The sequence below is a fragment of the Ictidomys tridecemlineatus genome, chromosome 5 (genome assembly GCF_052094955.1).
Source record: "Ictidomys tridecemlineatus isolate mIctTri1 chromosome 5, mIctTri1.hap1, whole genome shotgun sequence".
In the NCBI taxonomy this organism is placed as follows: Eukaryota; Metazoa; Chordata; class Mammalia; order Rodentia; family Sciuridae; genus Ictidomys; species Ictidomys tridecemlineatus.
The window spans coordinates 17,393,973-17,412,045 of NC_135481.1; the positions used below are offsets into that span (position 1 = coordinate 17,393,973).

The 18,073-nt window shown below is 46.8% G+C and overlaps 1 protein-coding gene across 13 annotated transcripts in view; it reads left to right on the forward strand.

Annotated features, from left to right (window-relative positions):
- The window catches only part of Megf11 (multiple EGF like domains 11), a 322,486-nt gene that overhangs the window by 298,855 nt on the left and 5,558 nt on the right, over window positions 1–18,073 (forward strand). For 3 of the 13 annotated variants that reach the window (XM_021727705.3, XM_078049430.1, XM_078049432.1), the window contains exons 16-25: window positions 545–673; window positions 1,661–1,789; window positions 2,267–2,395; window positions 2,940–3,068; window positions 4,465–4,701; window positions 6,198–6,316; window positions 8,570–8,636; window positions 9,227–9,328; window positions 11,858–11,914; window positions 17,608–18,026. In XM_021727705.3, coding sequence (XP_021583380.2) covers window positions 545–673; window positions 1,661–1,789; window positions 2,267–2,395; window positions 2,940–3,068; window positions 4,465–4,701; window positions 6,198–6,316; window positions 8,570–8,636; window positions 9,227–9,328; window positions 11,858–11,914; window positions 17,608–17,831 — 1,322 coding nt within the window. In that variant the 3' untranslated portion in view covers window positions 17,832–18,026. Of the gene's footprint in view, window positions 1–544; window positions 674–1,660; window positions 1,790–2,266; window positions 2,396–2,939; window positions 3,069–4,464; window positions 4,702–6,197; window positions 6,317–8,569; window positions 8,637–9,226; window positions 9,329–11,857; window positions 11,915–17,607; window positions 18,027–18,073 lie in introns of those variants that run through there. The other 10 variants (XM_078049440.1, XM_078049431.1, XM_078049433.1 and 7 more) reach the window with 10 other exon arrangements.

Genomic DNA, 18,073 nt, shown 5'->3' on the forward strand with positions numbered 1-18,073 from the left:
GAACAGGGCCTTTGGGGACCAGAGGACACTAGGCTGAGGCTTGAGGAACAGGTTAGAGGACAGATGGACAGGGACAGACAGCAGGGCCAGTCCTCCAGCAGACAAACTACAGACATACCTGCCACATTGCATTGGTCCCTCTCCTTCCAGCTATAAGCATCCTCATCCTGTGGCTAGGGGATTGGTGATACGAACATGTGTGGTGATGCAAAGCTGCAGGCTGGGGAACAGGATAGGGAGCACTGGACTGAGAGTCCACAGGGGTAAAGCCCAGCCTCACCACTTCCTGTCTGTGAGACCTAAGTCAAGTGATTCCACCTCTGTGGGCCTCAGCCTGTTCCTATCAAAAAGGATCATAATAGAGCCTTCTGAAGATGGAAACACACTTATATGCAAACAGAGAAGGGTGATAAGGGTGCCATCCAGATCCAAGTCCCCAGGATGGTTGTGGCTGTGGCCCAGGACCCTCTGGGGGTGTAGCTGTGGGTGGTGGCTTTAGGGGTATGAGAGACAGGACAGGTGCCAGGCTACCCTGTGCCCACAGTATGTGCTGGAGGGCACTTTGGGCAGGACTGTGCCCAGCTCTGCTCCTGTGCCAACAATGGGACCTGCAGCCCCATCGATGGCTCCTGCCAGTGTTTTCCTGGATGGATTGGCAAGGACTGCTCACAAGGTAAGCTTCTCCCCATGGGAATACCCCCATCTAGGGTCAGTCCCTGAAACTTCCTTCATTGCCAAGAACCTCTCTGCCCTGGCACCTCCACTCAGGAACAAAATCCCCATTCAGCTCTCTAGTTCACATGAAAAATCACCAGGATTGACCAAGGATATTTTAACTCCTATTATTAAAGATATTGTTGACAGTACCACGAATGCTATTAATTTTGAGAATTAATACTCCATTAGCACCTGTGTGAGGAGCAGCCCCTGAGTTTGGATGGCATGCTGGAGTTTGGAAGTAGGCAAGACCAAAGCAGTCGCCTTGGGAGGAATGCAGGCCTTCTGTGTGCCCAGTGTGGTGTCCTGGGCATCCTAAGCCTGGACAGGGCCTTATAGGGGCCGTTCATGTAAGGTGCACCTAGTCGGATTCAAAGGTAGCATCCCCTCTCCAGGGGGCCCCCAATCTAAGGACAGAGACCTGGTCCTAGCCCTGTGGAGCTCCTCCTCTGATGAGTGAGACCAAGCCAGTAGTCATAAGAGGTCCCAGTTAGATGGTGTGGCCTGAGGGAATTCCATTCTCTTTAGGCAACTTGGGCTCCTTCCTTAGCTCACCAGCTAAGAGGAGAGACAGTCCTTGCCCTGGGAAAGTCCCCACTCTCATGGGAAAGCTAGTACACACAGTATATTCATATAAGCCCCAGTATTTATTCACATGCTCCAAATCAGGCAGCCCCTGGAGAGGGAGTATACAGGAGCCCTCTGAACCTTGCTCAGCAGTCACTGAAGACTAGGAGAGTGGCCAGAGAATCGGGGTCCAGTGAAAATCCTGGGCGACTAGGCTAAGAAGTGAGGAAATCTGGGAACAGTGCATCAAGCCCCTGAAAGCCAAGAAATGGTTCTATCCTGGCATCTTGGCTCTGACATGTGCTCCCCTTCCTCTCCCTTTCCATCTGCCCCTCTCTGCCTTGCCCTCACCCTCTGCATCCCACCCACCCCCCAGCTTGCCCACCTGGGTTCTGGGGCTCTGCCTGCTTCCACACATGCAGCTGCCACAACGGGGCCAGCTGCAGCGCTGAGGATGGGGCCTGCCACTGCACTCCGGGCTGGACCGGACTCTTCTGCACACAGCGTAAGCCCCACCTCCTGGCCTCCCAGCCACTCCCAATCCCATGCTGCAGCCTACTGGCCACCGTGAGCATAGTCCAGGCCTGAACAGAGGGAGGGAAGAAGCCGGCCCCAGGGTCTTATTGGACTCAGGGTTCACAGGCCCAAAGTTCTGGAAGGTCAGGGATCTAAGATACCCCAGCAATCACAAAGACCAAGCCCTCCTTGGACAATGGAGAGGAACAGCCTATGGCATACAATAAAGAGATCTGAGTCTGGCCTCTGATTCCAAGACCCCTTTGAAGGAAGAACTACTCAGTCCCACTTCTACCCCTTCAGCAAGTGGGTAGAAAGTGTGGAGACAGCACAGGTCCAGGGTCTCACTAGTCTTTACCCTATGCTCCGTGAAAGAGGAGACTGAGATAGGTCTGGTCCCAGCTGCACCTCCACAGTTGTCCTGACTCTGCAGAAACTCCTGTGACCAGAGATCTTGTTTCTCCAGGTTGCCCAGCAGCATTTTTTGGGAAAGATTGTGGGCGCGTTTGCCAGTGTCAGAATGGCGCCAGCTGTGATCACATCAGCGGCAAGTGCACCTGCCGCACAGGCTTCACTGGGCAGCACTGTGAGCAGAGTAAGTTGCCCCAACCCCTGATCCTGGGTGTTGGGTGCCAGGCCTCAGCCTTCTAAAGGGGCAGTGTCCCCTTGAAGGTCCATTCATTTAAAATTCTTCACCCCCTGCTCGGGTTTTTGGGGTAATTCCTAAAGAAAAACCCAAGGGCTATGTCTACTCTAGTGCTTAAAGAGTTTCCAGGGGAGGGAACTGAGGGCACAGCAAGGGCTGTGTATATAAGGAGTATATAAGGGACTAGAGAAAGGCAGGATCTTCTTATTTTGTTTAAGTCCCTGTGGCACCCAGCTCAGGGCCTGGCACATGGAAGAAGTATGGGTGAGTGAGTCCTGCCCTCTTCTCCTCTGCCCCATATCCCACCATTCTGGGCTATAAGTGCTCTGTCTACCTCCAGTATCTAAACAAAACACAATGGGAGCCTCGGTTAAACAGGCTTCACACCACACGAGACAGAACTGGCCTGTTGCTGTAGATAACCCTCCGTGGAATGGGAGGGTTGGGGAATGGCTGCATCTCACTGTCTACCCACACTTTTCATGCCACACAGGATGTGCCCCAGGAACCTTTGGCTATGGGTGTCAGCAGCTCTGTGAGTGTATGAACAATGCCACCTGTGACCACGTCACTGGCACCTGTTATTGCAGCCCTGGATTCAAAGGAATCAGGTGTGACCAAGGTAATGCACAGGTGACAGGGTGCATGGGCACTGTGGAGTCTCCATGGAGTTCCAGCTGGACTAGCTGGTATTTTTTAAGAATACTTCCCTCGACTTTCATTTGGGAAGAGAGTGGAGGCAGACACCTGTAGGCAGACTCCATTTCCCCCTGCTCATCCTTGGCAAATTTCACATGAATCAAGCAAGGGTAACCACAAGCCAGTGTTATGGAGAGGCAACCAGACCAAGTCAGAATATCTGCCAAGTTCTAGTTTTGCCATTACCTGCCAGGTGTCCTTGGGTAGGTCATTTGTTTTTGCTAGGCCTGTTATGCCACATGCAAAGTGGGAAGAGACTTGTCTTGCCCCATGACACAAGATTCCTCTAGAGGCCAAGGGGCTCTACCTTGGCTCCAGCTCTATACAGTCAGGTGACCTTATGGTGCAGCTGCCAGGATCAATTGTGACACTGAGTAAAGGACTCAGGAAAACACCTAGCACATGTGAGCACTCCACACAGGGTGGTTTTGTGTACATAAAACCTTTTATAAAGTGCTACCATCCTGTGAGGGATTATATGATTGTTGGTTTAGGAGATGGGGGAGGAGAATGGGCTCTCAATGACCTGAATTACAGAAAAGGGGTCAGAAGCCATGTTTCCACTGCCTTCTGAGGATATATCATGGAGAATAATGCAGCACATTTACTCCCTGGTAATGTTGGCTGGCTCTGTTCATTAGCAGCCGGCAGCCAAGGAAGGGTCTAGATGCTGCTGGGTGGCAGGATGGTCCCCCAGACTGAGCATCAGCACAGAGCGGGGGCAAGCCTCACATATAATCAAGAGGCACCTTGTGAGCAGTAATCTAGGCACACAGGTGCAGCACTCCCAGTTTTCATTGCCAGTCTATCACAGGGTACTCACAACTCCCCTGGGAAGGTGGGGTTATTGTCTCTATGTCACGAGTAAACCAACTGTAAGCTGTGTCACAAACCTGGTGAGCAGGGAAAGGAGCTGACTCCATTTCTTCCTGGCTGCCAATTACTGGGTGTGTGATCTTGGGCAAGTTACCTCACCTTCTGGTGATTCAATTTTTCATCAGTAGAAAGGAATGAGAATAATCCCTTTTTATTGGGCTGCCACAAAGATTAAGTAACTCTAACTCATTTTTGTGACAGAACAAAATACTCAATAAACGTTATTTTGTTTCACAACCACAGTTACATTTGCTCCTTGCCATGACCTGGACTCCATTGCCTTTTAGGAGGTTGAAGAAACGGAGGCTCCATGGGGGGTGGGTCACACAGGGATTGAAAAGGACCAATTCCAGTACCAGGTCTTCTACCACTAGAGGGCTTAAAGGAGTCTGGGAGACCTGAAGAGCAAGCCGGACCAGCTCAGGCTCTTCCTCTGCCCACAGCTGCCCTCATGATGGAAGAGCTGAATCCCTACACCAAGATCAGTCCAGCTCTGGGTGCAGAGCGGCACTCAGTGGGTGCTGTCACAGGCATTGTCCTCCTGTTGTTCCTCATCGTGGTACTGCTGGGCTTGTTTGCCTGGCGCAGGCGGCGACAGAAAGAGAAGGGGCGGGACCTGGCTCCCCGTGTCTCCTACACACCTGCCATGAGAATGACCAGCACTGACTACTCCCTCTCAGGTAAGGGCTATACCCTGGGTATTCCCTCTTCAATCAGGAGGAACTACACAGCATCCTTGCAGACACCCAGGTTTAATGAAGATGGTTGTGCCTGCAGGGCTGGTGGCTGGGTCTGGGTGTGGTCACCTCCAGATGGGGGTGGGAAGTGAGAGCCTACTTGAAAAGGTACATGGAGCTCTAAGCGTTATCATTTCCTGGATCCCCAACTCTGAGCAGCTATGGTTGGTATTTCCTGGTCCTATTTCCCCACAGGTTCCCCATCCTAAGCTTCACCCAGGGGTACCTATACTAAGCAGTAGCTTTCCTAAGCTCTCCAAAAGAATGTCTCCCCAGCCCCATGCCTCTGCCTTGCAGGAGGCTAGGCCTTAGGCTCTGTACATTTCATTTTTCCTGGTGATGGCCTCAGGCCAACCTTTCCTGAGGCAGGAGGGCCCTATTAGTCCAGTAGAAGAGGGTGGCACCTGACTTAGGAGACATCTGAAAGTTTGGCCAATGTCCCTCTTATAGGCACGTCAGAGCCCAGTCTGTTCACAGATGTGGTGACACCTCCAATGGGCATTCTCCCTGGGAGTCCAAGTTGGGTGTATGTATGGTGATCCTGGGCCAGATTCTCTCTCTCCCCTTAACCTGGACTGTCGCCTTGGAGATAAGGCTTTTTACTTCATATTTAGCTTAACAGTAGAAGCCAAAATGCTCTGAAAAATGCTCATAACCCTGGGAGGAGAGGCTGGGCCTGCCTGGGTGAGCACAGGACAGCTCACTGCAGCTGCCTCCACAGTTTATGGCAGACCTCCAGCCTCCCGTATTTTGTACTTAAAAGAATCCAGACCTTTAGCCATTTCTACTGTGTAACTTGCTGTTTGCCAGCTCAATGCTAGGGGCTTCAGGATAGACAGGTGGCCCAGGTACAGCCCCCTGCCTTCAAAGAGCTCCTAGCCTACATGCTTCAGCCAATGTCAACAGCCTCTGATGAATGCCCAAACCCACAGAGATTTGGGTGTTTTCTTCTTTGACCATAATGAGTAAGGCTGGCTGGGTTTTCTCATACCGTTCCTCTGGTATTCCCCAGCTCTATGGAAAGGTCATGGAATCCTCAAGAGAGAAGGGCTGGGGTCAAGAGGAGTGGGATTCTCTGTATGGGGTCTGACCCTAAGGGTAGGCAGGAAAAGGTTGGCCCCATCCTAAATAGCAACCCAGGGACAAGTGAGGCCATCAGGGCCAACATTTCTCAACAGGCTGCAACTGAGAGTACCACCCTCTACACACTGGTGAGCCTGACTTGCATTCTGCATGCTGCAGAAGGGCTGGCATGAGGAAGGCAGCAAACCAGGCTCTCCAGATTTCCCTAGGGTAGTGGGTGCCAGGAAGCTGGGAGAAGGGGAACTGGTCATTTTGCAGGGTACTCTCAAGGCTGCCCAACCCAAGCATTACTTTTGGGGGTGTCTAATGCCAGGGGGAGGTATGTGATGGAATATGGCACCTTGTTCTCTTCCCAGATTTGTCTCAAAGTAGCAGCCATGCCCAGTGCTTTTCCAATTCCAGCTACCACGCACTGGCGTGCGGGGGGCCTGCCACCAGCCAGGCCAGCACTCTGGACAGGAACAGCCCCACCAAGGTACCGGGCCCCTAAATCCCCAGCCCCCATCCACTGTTCTCTCATTTAGCCTTCACCTCTGCCCATGTGGAACTAATTCATTAAGAGCAGGCTTGGGATTCATGGTACATGTAAACACAGAATCATATAATGAGAGCATGTATGTGGAGCCAAGTGTACTGTAATCAGCAGGCATCACATGTAACCAATCTACAGCATCATTCTATGTAACATACCCTTGCACCTTGTGTGGAACCAATTGGTATCAAGTCATTTAATCATCATATGTAGCTTTCTTGTTACATATAACCATGTATTAGACACCTTTGCCAACATCAACACATCATCAAAACACTATACTACCTACCACAAATCACTACAGAATGTTAGCAATACACTGTGTGTAACCAGCACAATATACCATTACTCAGGTAACCACTCAATGTCTTTTGAACTTGAACATACCGTGTCATCAGTACACACCATTTGTTGCAATTTGAACCAACACAAGAGATGTGTAACTCAAACATCAGCCATAGCCAGTGTCCACTTCGACAGAGAGTTGGGCAGATTGTGCACTCTCCTGGATGGGGCCTTCCCTGACAGCTCCCAGCAAAACCCTGGTTGATGGCACAGCAAGATGTTCTTAGTCACAGGCCTTTGGGCAGGGCTGTCTCAGTACATCTGTTTATAGATAATAGTAGTGTGCCCCCTTAATGTGCTAGTATGTGACCAGGCACTGGGAGAGAGAATGAGGACAAATAGACCCAAGAACAAGGAGTAATGAGTTCATGCTACAAACCTCCTGACACCTATGTATGTGCCCACACATACATGTACACATACACACACACACACACACACACACACACACACACACACACACACACACCAGCAGAGCCATTTTGAGGAATGAGCAGTTCCAGGACTCCTGGCTTCCTATAACATCCATTCTGGGCCAGGAACATAGCTTTCATATTCCAGGCCACTGACTTGGAGCTCTAGGAATTCCACCCTCCTTGTCTGCCCCCTGGAGAATAACCACCAGTCCACAGACTTGGGAGTACTAGAGCCTAAATCCCACAGCAATGCTAACAAAGACTCTGTACAGCCTCGAGCAACAAGTCAAGGCACCATCCTCTACCCCTCCCAGCCTGTTTTCCTATGAACAGGAGTGCTGCATGTGGGGTACCTGGAGGCCCCCTTGTAAAGTCTGTGGCCATCAACCCCACACATAGTTCACTAGCACTGGCCACTTTGTGTGTATGTCCCTTTGTTCAGACCTCTGTTCCCAGCTTTACCTTTAGACTTGTTTGAGTAGCTGGGATCTTAAGAAAATTTGGAGTTTCCCAGGAGGAGACCACATTACCAAGGCTGCATCAGGCTAGAGGCAAAAGACACTAGAAATGAAAGACAATGGCATTCTTGGTCTCAATTTACAGGGAAGCACCTTTCAGAAAGGGGCCAAAGTTACTGCGGAGTACCCTACTGGGTATTCTGACTCTCTGGCTCACCTCACCTCACCCCCGAGTGCTTCTACATGATCAAGGACCCCTCAATGTGGCAGAAAGGGATATAGCAGAAGCAAAAAAGCTATGGCAACATCAAAAGGACACCAGACTGGGAGCTGAGGTCAGAGTTCTAGACTCAGCTCTGCCACTGACTCCTTGTGTGTCCTCAAGCAAAGCTCAAAGCCAGAACTCAGGTCCCCGTGTGTGAGATAAGGATAACATGCTTGCCTCATATGAAGGGTGGCTGTGAGGTGTAGGGAGAATTGAACATAAGCCTCCAGACTTCCTGCTCTGAGGCTTTCCCTTCATCATATGAAAGGGAGACTATCATGCGTCCCAGGTCAGGTGGCAAGCACTGTGGGCAGCTTTGACACCTACCTCTGTGGTGGCAATGGCCTCATGTTACAGTTGAGGCACTTCCAGAGCCCCTTTCGTGCAGCTTAGCCCTACCCCTGAAAGGGGCTCACTTGCTTCAAGCCTTCTTGGCCATTGGGAGGCCCTGCTCCTGCCCTCTCCCTTGCCACAAGAGCCTGGGAATCCTATAACTTCAACCTGACAGTGTGGACGGGGGATGTTCTGTTCCCATTGGCCTCAGCCACAATATGGTGACTCAAGACCCTATTTTGGTTCTCATCTAGTACTTCCCTCCCCTCCGAGTCCAAAATCATCACAGGAGTGGGTGTGCTGAGGTGGAACCAAGTGACGGCTGGGGAGGGAACCTGGGGGAACTAGGTATTAACTGGCTTTCCTACTCTCCAAACAGCTCAGTAACAAGTCCCTTGACAGAGACACAGCAGGCTGGACCCCCTACAGCTATGTGAACGTGTTAGGTCAGTAGTGGTTTCAGTCTGGTTCCCCTCATCATGATCCACCGTTTTCTTCTTCCATGTTGAGAGGGCCCTAACCCAGCTCAAAGGGAGAAGGTTGTAAGTCCTGAGCACGGTTTGCCCCAGGGAGAATGGGAGCAGGGAGAAACCCAAGCAAATGAAGCCCAGGACTCCCTTAATTTCTGTAACAGATTATAAGGAGTGGGTGGTTATGACCCTGGGACCACAAAGGAAGACAGGTAGGGCTGGAATATGGGGATTCTAGATGGAAGCAAAAGGTCTGCTCACCGTCTGGGATAAAGACTTTTGTCTGACCCAGGCCCTACCAAAGTGCTCCTTTCAAGGGCTTCCTTCTTGTGCCCTGTACGGGGTGGAGGTGGGAGGTATGGGGGAAACAAGGCAGATGGCCTTGGCTCTCTAGCAGATACCCTGCTCCATCAGCCCTGGCCCCTTTGGACTTTACACATTGAGGCCTTAATTCCTTCTAGGCTGCTCCACCCTGACCCTTGCCTCCTCAAGATACTTCCCACCCCCTCTTCCTACCATACCAGGCCCCAGAAATAATGGCTCCTCCCTGTCATTCCTCTCACTAGACTCCCATTTCCAGATCAGTGCCCTGGAGGCCAGGTACCCGCCCGAGGACTTCTACATTGAACTTAGACACCTCAGCCACCACGCTGAGCCACACTCGCCAGGTCAGATGCCCCAGACCTACCCTCCACCCTCTCAGACCAGACCCAGCCCCTGATCTACTCCCTATCCCTACCTGAGCCACTCCTATGGCCCCAGAAGTCTTATTGCTGAACCTTTCCCTCCTTCCCAATGCCAATCCAATGCCCAGCCCTAAGAAGGCAATCTGTCTGAATCTGTTCTATCATGGCCAGTAGATGTGGACAAACCTGGGTTGCTTTAGGTGGAAAGGACTCAATATAACTGCACTCCCTGTAGCCCATAAAATGCAACCCTTGGGAAATGGAAAATGGCTTGGGGATGGTGACACCTTTGGAATTCTCCAGTCCCTATTAGTGCAGGTAACAGAGTTTGTTCTCTGACCAAAAAGCCAAAAGTCCCCTAGAGACCCCAGACCCACCAAGGGCAAATTTAAGCATTCCCAGATCACTGGGTAGGGTTGCAGAGCAGAAATCTGGGGAAACTGAGGGAGGATCTGTCAACCAACGCCCTCTGTATTCATATATTAAGCTTGAACCTGGTGGCTTGGGAGAGGTGCGAAAAGGAAATGTGGCAAGTCCTAAAATAGGAGCATGGGGGTAGGAGTTATAGAAGTAGGTATCAAAGGAATGAATAAAATTAATGATCAGAAAATATCTTCTCTAGTCACTGTGTCTTCACAGACTGGTTTCTAGGGCACCCTGGGGCAGGGCCATAAGACACTGGACAACTCTGGGCCCAACCTCAGTTCTAGCTGGCTTCAGAAGCTCAAGGGATATCAAGCAGCTCTACCAACTTCTGAAGGTCCTGGGTCCCGCAGCACTAGAAAGAGCAAAAGTTCTCAATTCATCCACCTATTGACCCCACATAGGCAGCAAGTACTCTATACCCATACCCAGATGCTGTGTTTTGTTTTGAATTTTTATATGGTGTTGAGGATCAAACTCAGTGCTCCACACATTCGAGGCAAGCGTTCTGCCACTGAGCTACAATCCCAGCCTCAGATGCTGTGTTTTTGACTATGGGTATCCTGGAGAGTAGCTGGGACACTCAATAAATAACCCTACCAACTACACCTCCCTGACAATACACATGCCACCACCACCTTATATCTCTTTCCACATGAGAGCATCCTCTGGGCTCATGTCAGGGCATAGCCAAGCACCACATATTGTCATTTGGCAGCTTACATTCAGGCAAGCTAGTTGGTGGTCAATGGGAGAGAACAGTTGGGGATATCTGGGCCCTAGTTGCAACTCAACTTCTCACTTGCTGGTATGGTCTTAAGCAAGTCTCTGCCACTCTTTGGGGCTCTGTTCTATAAAAAAAGAAAAAAATTAACAGCCTAACCACCCTCCTTAAGTCGGGGCAAAGAAATCTCTTGTCTGGTAAAAAGTGCTAGATACTGATATCGAGACTGGTGCAGTCTTGTTTCTACAGGGCACAGCTTGTAGGCCTTTTAGAAGAATGGCCAACTTGAGAAAAACTTGGGCCTGGTTCTGCTGTATCACTCAGTAATGTGTATACAGCAGTTAGACAGCAATGAAACCCTGCAAATTCAACTTGTGAACTCTGTGGAAGAGAGCAGCAGTGGTTGGTCTTCAGTTCAGAAACAGGGGAATAGTTAAGTGGAGTCAACTGTATTTTAGCAAGCACCTGCTGCATGCCTTGCTTTATATAATGTCCAAAAAAGCTGGGGACGGGTGGCTTTAACTTTGAGCCAGAGTTATTACTGTCCCAACTTAGAAATACTAGACCATTTCTTTTCTGAGATCAGCAGTGACAAAATAATCCAAACATGGTCCCTGAAGCTTTATGTCCTGCCTGACTAGGGATCAGGACCATGCATTGTGGGAACCTAGGAAAAAAAACTGACAGCAAAAGGAAGAAAGAAATTCTTGGAGCTGGAAAAACACCAGTAATACTTTTCAAAAATAAATCTCAATTATATACTAGTGGCCCATCCCCCCAAAACGGGTAACTGAGAGAATGGTTCTAGATTACTATACTTCCTATAAAAATGACTAATCAAGAACCTCAGCCATCTGTGTACCTCCCTCTAGCTCCCCTCATTGAGTCTTGGATTCAATAGAGGATAGGCAAGACCAGAGCTGAGAGATGTGAGAAACACTATCTCTAACCCATTCCAAAATCCAACAGAAAGGAGAGTTGGATTATCCTACATCCTTCCCTCAAGCTAAAAACTGGTCCTGCTTCTTCTTATCCTGTACCTTTGGAGCCTGGAACTTCACTTACAGTGACTGCATGTGACATTGGAACTGCCTTTTATTACCTCCTAAAAGGCACTCTCCTGAGATGAAGGTTAAAGGGTTAAGACCGAGTGTGCCAGGGGGTGCTGTGGCACACCTTAACGCCTGGAGCCTTTTAAGAATTCCTATACATGCAAACGGATTCAGGGTAGATTAAGCCCAGAATAATTTTCTACCAATAACTATTTATTTTTTGGTTAGGGGAGAAAGGGAAATAAAAAGAACATAAGCAGTCTAAATAAACCTCACCCCCATATTTTCTTCCCTTATATTATTTTTACACAGGTGCTTGTGGAATGGATAGACGTCAGAACACATACATTATGGACAAAGGCTTCAAAGGTAGAGTATCCAATCCTGACGTCCTATTACAAAGGGCTTAGCAAGAGAAAGTACAGATCTGAAATGACCAGGAATTCTGCCTGAGAGAAACTGCATATCTCAACCCACTCCCTTAAAATAAAAATTAAAAGGCCACAGGACCTGGGGCTGCTGGGTAGCTCTGCCCAAGAGGAGAAATCATAATAATAATGAATTCATCTTTCGATTTCAGTTGCACCTGCTTAGCAAACGCTTGTGGGTTTTATATAGATGCCAACTAAATGTCTTCGGAAATGTAGAACGTCATTATCCCACCAATTAGTATGAGTTAAATTGATAATAAAATCTGAAATAAAGTCAATCTACCTGCCCCAGAGGCCTCCTGTCGTGCTGGTGAAGAACGCCACCCTGCACCTGCTGCCTTTCTGGGGCATAAGGGATGAAAATGATACCCAGTGCTAATATTGTATGCACTTTACCTCAAGAGATCTCGGCTCCCAAGAGTACCCTAACACATAGGAAATGCAAGACAGATAACTCCCTCTAGGAAGTCTATGGGTGAAGCCAAAAATGAAAGGTCAAGTCCTGCCCCTGGACTAAGTCCTAGTTTAAATGCCAGAACATATAAAATAAGGGGCTTTGGAACTCTGTCACCTATTAACTGTGAGCTCCCCAGGGCTCAGTTTCCTCATCTGCAAGATTGGGATAATTATGCGTATCCTTTTGTCAAATGCCTCTCCTATTATCTAACAAGGTTATCATGAGTATCCAATAAAACCACAGATGGGAAATGTTTTTGCATATTATAATCACTGTACTAATGTAAAGGGGCTGTCATTTTGTCTCTGAGGTCTGTTTAGAAGAGTCTCAGCTAAACCGAAAGAGCTAATGACTGACAGTAAAGGTCCCAATGGATACCCTAAATCTAGCTCTGCACCAGAATCATCTGTTAAGTTTAATACTGCAGGTACTCATATACCATTTCCCTGAGATTCTGAGGCAGCAGATGAGGGGGGTCCTAGACTTTGCATTTTTGATACCTCCGGGTATCCTTAAGCAGCTTATTATCCAACTACCATTTAGAAACCACTGGTCTAGACTGACCCCATTTCCCAGGTTACTTTTCTGACCTTTCAGACTTAGCCCCAAGATACAACCATTTCCTAACCAAGTGAGAGCTACAGCTCTTATGGTGATGGTTACTATAAGTGGGGTGAGCAAGGGGCAGGTGTGGTGGTAAGTAACATGTTCTGAGAAAGAGAACACTAAGGGTGAGTGACTATCATCATTAGAATATTCAAAGCCAAAGAGAATTATCTAAGGACAGGAGGTCAGACCCAGGCTACTTCCTTGCGAGAATGACTAGCAATTTTTCTAAAAATTCTGTCTTAAAAACCATCCAAATGGAAGCAAACACCATTTCAGGGTGGAAAAAAAAAAAAAAAAAAAAACAGAAAGGACGGAGAACTAGCTGTCCATTCCATTACTGTGACTTTAGTTGTTTTCTGAAATGCACATGGGGATTGGGCAGAAAGGTCTCTAAGGGCCTTTTCAGTGCTGAGAATATGCATGACTCAAATGTGAATAAGCTCAGACAGGCCCAGATGCTAATAAATGAGAGCACAACTTTCCTGTGCCCTTTATCATCCTGTGCATTGTGATTAAGGTAGCTACTTTTAGACTCAAAACCATAAATGTAAAACAAAGCTGAGGAAAGCAGTATCTCTGCTTTGGCACCATTCCATTCCTGTTTTATAGAATCATACATCTGAGCCTCTGAATGCATGAAAGGCCCTAGCAGGCAGGCAGTCAGGTTTTGTTTCACTACTCTGGCTATAATCATCCTTTAAACTAAAGACAAAAGAATTGTGTAGGCAAATGTACCAGCAGGTGTTGGGGACCAACACATCTGAACAAGAGAATTCACAAAGAGAAAAATGAAATGTCATGGTTCAAAACTTTATAGAAATACTTACAAAAGACATGAAACAAATCCTTCTTGGTTAAACCCCAAATTAACAACTAGTTTGTACCACAAATTAAATCATTTCCTAAAACTACAGGGCAAAACGAAATCAGAACTGCTAAGAATCCATGTATTCTCTGAACGCAATGTAAAAAAGCCCTTGCCTATAAATTGAGAGATTTGGGTTCTTTTCCTTGTGTGGTACCGACTAGGTCACAGCACTGTGTCTTGGATCTTGAGTTCTTCCTCTTTCAAAAGAATGGAGTTGTACTAGCACCGCCTCTAAGGCCCTTTCCAGTTCCAACATTCCCAGTCTTAATTCGGTCTGTGCCCACTCTTTTTCCTGTTACTTACTGAAGAACTACACCCACTTTCATCCTGGGGCTGAGACCACTTTTACTGCTAAATCCTTTTCTCTCTCCCCTTCTCGAGGTGGCTTTGGAAAGCCATTTCCTCTCTCTGAATTTGTGCTTCCTCATAAAAGAATGATTAGTTTATTTCAAAAGCCCCTTCTGTGATGATACTTGATCACATGTGATTTGGGAAGAGGTAAGAGTTAATGAGAGCAAATGCCAGGTCACTTATAAAGACTAAGCCTTCAATTCTGATCCTAATTACAAGGCCCCAGAGGAGTGACTCCCCAGAGCTTGGGTAGCCTTGGCTGAAGCTTCCCCTTTTTTTTTTTTTTTTGCAAAATACCCAAAGGGCATGGACTGGGTGGGGGTGGGGCTGTAAAAAGATGAGGAAGTATCTAAGCAACTAGTTATTCTTCCCCTTCTCTCCCTTCTTGCAAGCAGGTGAGTAACTCAGCTGGAGAGTAGCTTTGTGAGGTAGAGTTTTCTGGTTTGCCTTGCTCTTCCTCATCCTCTAGTTCCCAGCAAAGATGGAATAATACCCAACACACGCATACTCTCCCCACTATCCTCATGCAGTTCTACATCCCTTGTCTTGACCTCAGGCCCTTAAATGGAAGATACCTCTATCTGAGCCTAATCCCTTCCCACCAACACAAACTTCTCTTTTATCGATTTAAGTACATGTCCTGCCCTAAAGCAATCAATTTATTCCCCAAATATTGAAAGCAGCCCTGACTTTCTAACAAAAATGTGAAGGAGATACCACCGGCTAGCTGATCTCTTTTAGGCATTGAGCTTGAATTTCAAGGCTCCTCAACTACCATAGCTTGATCATGGGATACCCACAGGAGCCATCAAGTTTACAGCTTAGCCTTTTTCTCTCAGCAGGGTTTGGCCCCAGTTTAAAGGTATTCCTTGTCCACAGTAAGGTAAAGCATCTGCAGATCACTTACAGTTAGAGATAAGGGCAGGAGCTCTGGATAACAAGATGTCCTGAGGGAAAAACATCCTGCTCAGTTATCAGAGAAAACAGGGATTGAGTCCTAACTTAATGACTTACTAACATTAAACATTATGTAACAAACTTTCTGATTCAGTTTCCTTGTTTTCAAAATATTAACAACATTCCTTTGTGCTCAGTCCCCTTCACAGAAAGATATGAGAGGTGTCAAAAGGAATTTGTGCCACACAAATTGAGCTATCGCTATTCCTCAAATTCTTAGAAAATATGCAACCAAGACAGCTGTGATAACCTTTCTTTAAATAATACACAGTTTCCAGATAAAAAGCCCTAAGTCATATTACCTTACTCATTGGCTGGTTAAGTAGAGAATCCACACTGGGACCCATGGGCCATCTTGAGCTTCTTGGATTTACCACCATTCTTTGTATCAATAAAACAAAGCACCTACTGAGAGGCAAATTGTATGTGGGATTGGGCAGGTCATGATCTAGGACCCACAGCCACCTCTCCCCAAGTGATCCTTCACCAGCAGTTGGGCCTATTCAGCCTTTCTTTAATCCTTGCCGAAATTGCCTGAGACTGCTCGTTATATTGTAAGAATGTTTTCTCCTTCTCTCTGTGGTCATATGCTATAAAGAAGTCATAATCTAAGACAAAGCCAAAACATCCCTTTCTAGTTGCAGAAAGTACTCTGAGTCTGACTCTACAATTTGTCTGCTACTGAAGCAGTATGAGCCTGGGGAACTCAATTCCTCACTGTAAGTCTCAATTTCATCATAAGCAGTTATGAGGAAGAGGAAGGAGTAAATAATAATTATCACTCTATCAGTAATATCTGTATCATCCAGCAATGTAAACATCTGAAGGAACAAATGAATGAATGTACTTTTGTACGAGATTGAGGAAATGTTACCTGAGAAAACAAATAATTGCAGAACAGATGCATAAATTAACAGGAAAAAAAACCCCATCCCAACCAATTACCTGTTTTGAGAAAAGACTACTTGTGGTGGCACACATCCCACCACCTTCTGCCTCATGGAGTGCTCTGCTCTTATTGGCCCAAGGCACATCTAATTACCCCTTGAGTTATATCACTTTCACTTTAAACATTTTCAATAATCTCACAAGCTAGAGACAACATAGATAAACAGCACCTAAAATGTAAATTGTGGGGTTTTAGTGAAAGATTATGAAAGAATTTCATCACCTACTATCTTTCATAGAATTTAGAGCTGAAAGTCCTCTTAAATCACTCTTTAGTATCAAGGACCTGTGACTCAGTATTTGTTTCTAGACTCCCCATTTGCCAAAGCCTTCCATATGAAGACTAAACAATAGTATAGTCTACTTTTTTTTCCAGGCAAGTCCTACCTCACTTGTGATGATCTACAGGAGGGAGAAATTGTCACCAAAAAGGGAATAGTGTAGCAGTTGAAGGAGGAAATCCCCTTTCCCTGTGAGACCTCAGTGACTTCCTCCAGTGGAACTACAATTCCCTTGTTTCATGACTGGAAGCCAGTTTGCACGTACCCTGAAGTCTTGGAGATGAGGCAACTGAGAGGTGGCAAGAAAGACAGCACTAGTTCTAGTGTCAGAGGACGATACTGCTGAAATAGGTTTCAGCATTCATGAGAACTGGAGAAAGCAACCCTGGAAGATACAGTGCAAGCTTGCTAGAAAACAGGAACTTCCCAAAGTCTATTTTGAGACTGAGGTACTTTTTATACTTATCTACCCAACTATGTATTCAGGAGCTCCCGAAAGGCAGGGATACCGCTAGTCTACCACCTAAAGGTTGCTAAATTGCTGACACTTATGCTAAAACACATCTTTATGCTTCTTCTGAACTGAAGCCTCTTAATCATCAGAAAGGATTCAGAACAATATTACAGAAAACACACAGGCCAAGAGTGCCAAGGCATGGATTCAAGTCTTAGCACTGCTGTTTCTAGTTGTGACCTCTGGGCCTTCATTCTACAAAACGCAAAATATTACTTCTCAAAACTATACGTGAGGGCTGGGGTTGTAACTCAGAGGTAGAGCGCTTGCCTAGCATGTGTGAGGCACTGGGTTTGATCCTTGTCACCATATAAAAATAAATTTTAAAAAAGGTTTTGTATCCATCTACAACTAAAAAAAAAAAAACTGTATGTGAAAGTGTATTATGGGTGTCTTAAATTAGTATCTAATTACTAAAAACAAATACTTTCCTAACCTCCAAAATGTAAGTTTCTTTGAGAAAGAACTCTGCCTACCCAGGAAAGACTACCTCGAGACATTTAATAAATAAATAAATCTTCAATTATCATAGGTTTTTCTAGCCTCAGGTTCCTGATGGCCAACAAACTCAACTGCAGCCTGTTCCTGATTCTTAAATGACAACTTATGTCCTTGCTTGTCCTAAGGAATCTCTCTTGCCTTGCAGATTACATGAAAGAATCCGTATGCAGTTCTAGTACCTGTTCCTTGAACAGCAGTGAAAACCCTTATGCCACAATTAAAGACCCACCCATCCTCACCTGCAAGCTTCCAGAAAGCAGCTATGTAGAAATGAAGTCGCCTGTGCACAGGGGGTCTCCGTACACAGATGTGCCAACCTTGTCGTCATCTAATAAAAATATATATGAAGTTGGTAGGTGTCTCAAATAAGTAACTTAGTGAAATCAGGGCCATAGTACAGCAACAAGTAAAAACAAACCCTCTCTACTCACCCTGTCTTGACAATACACCCTTTCTTTGGTTGCTTTTTAAGGAATCCAAAGTGAACCTACTATTGCCCTCCCCTCTAACGCAGGAAATCAAATTCTTGTAACTCCGCTTTAAAAAAAAAAAAAAAAAACAGAACTAATATGAAGCAGAAATAGTGGGGATGGGGAATGGGTCCACGAACT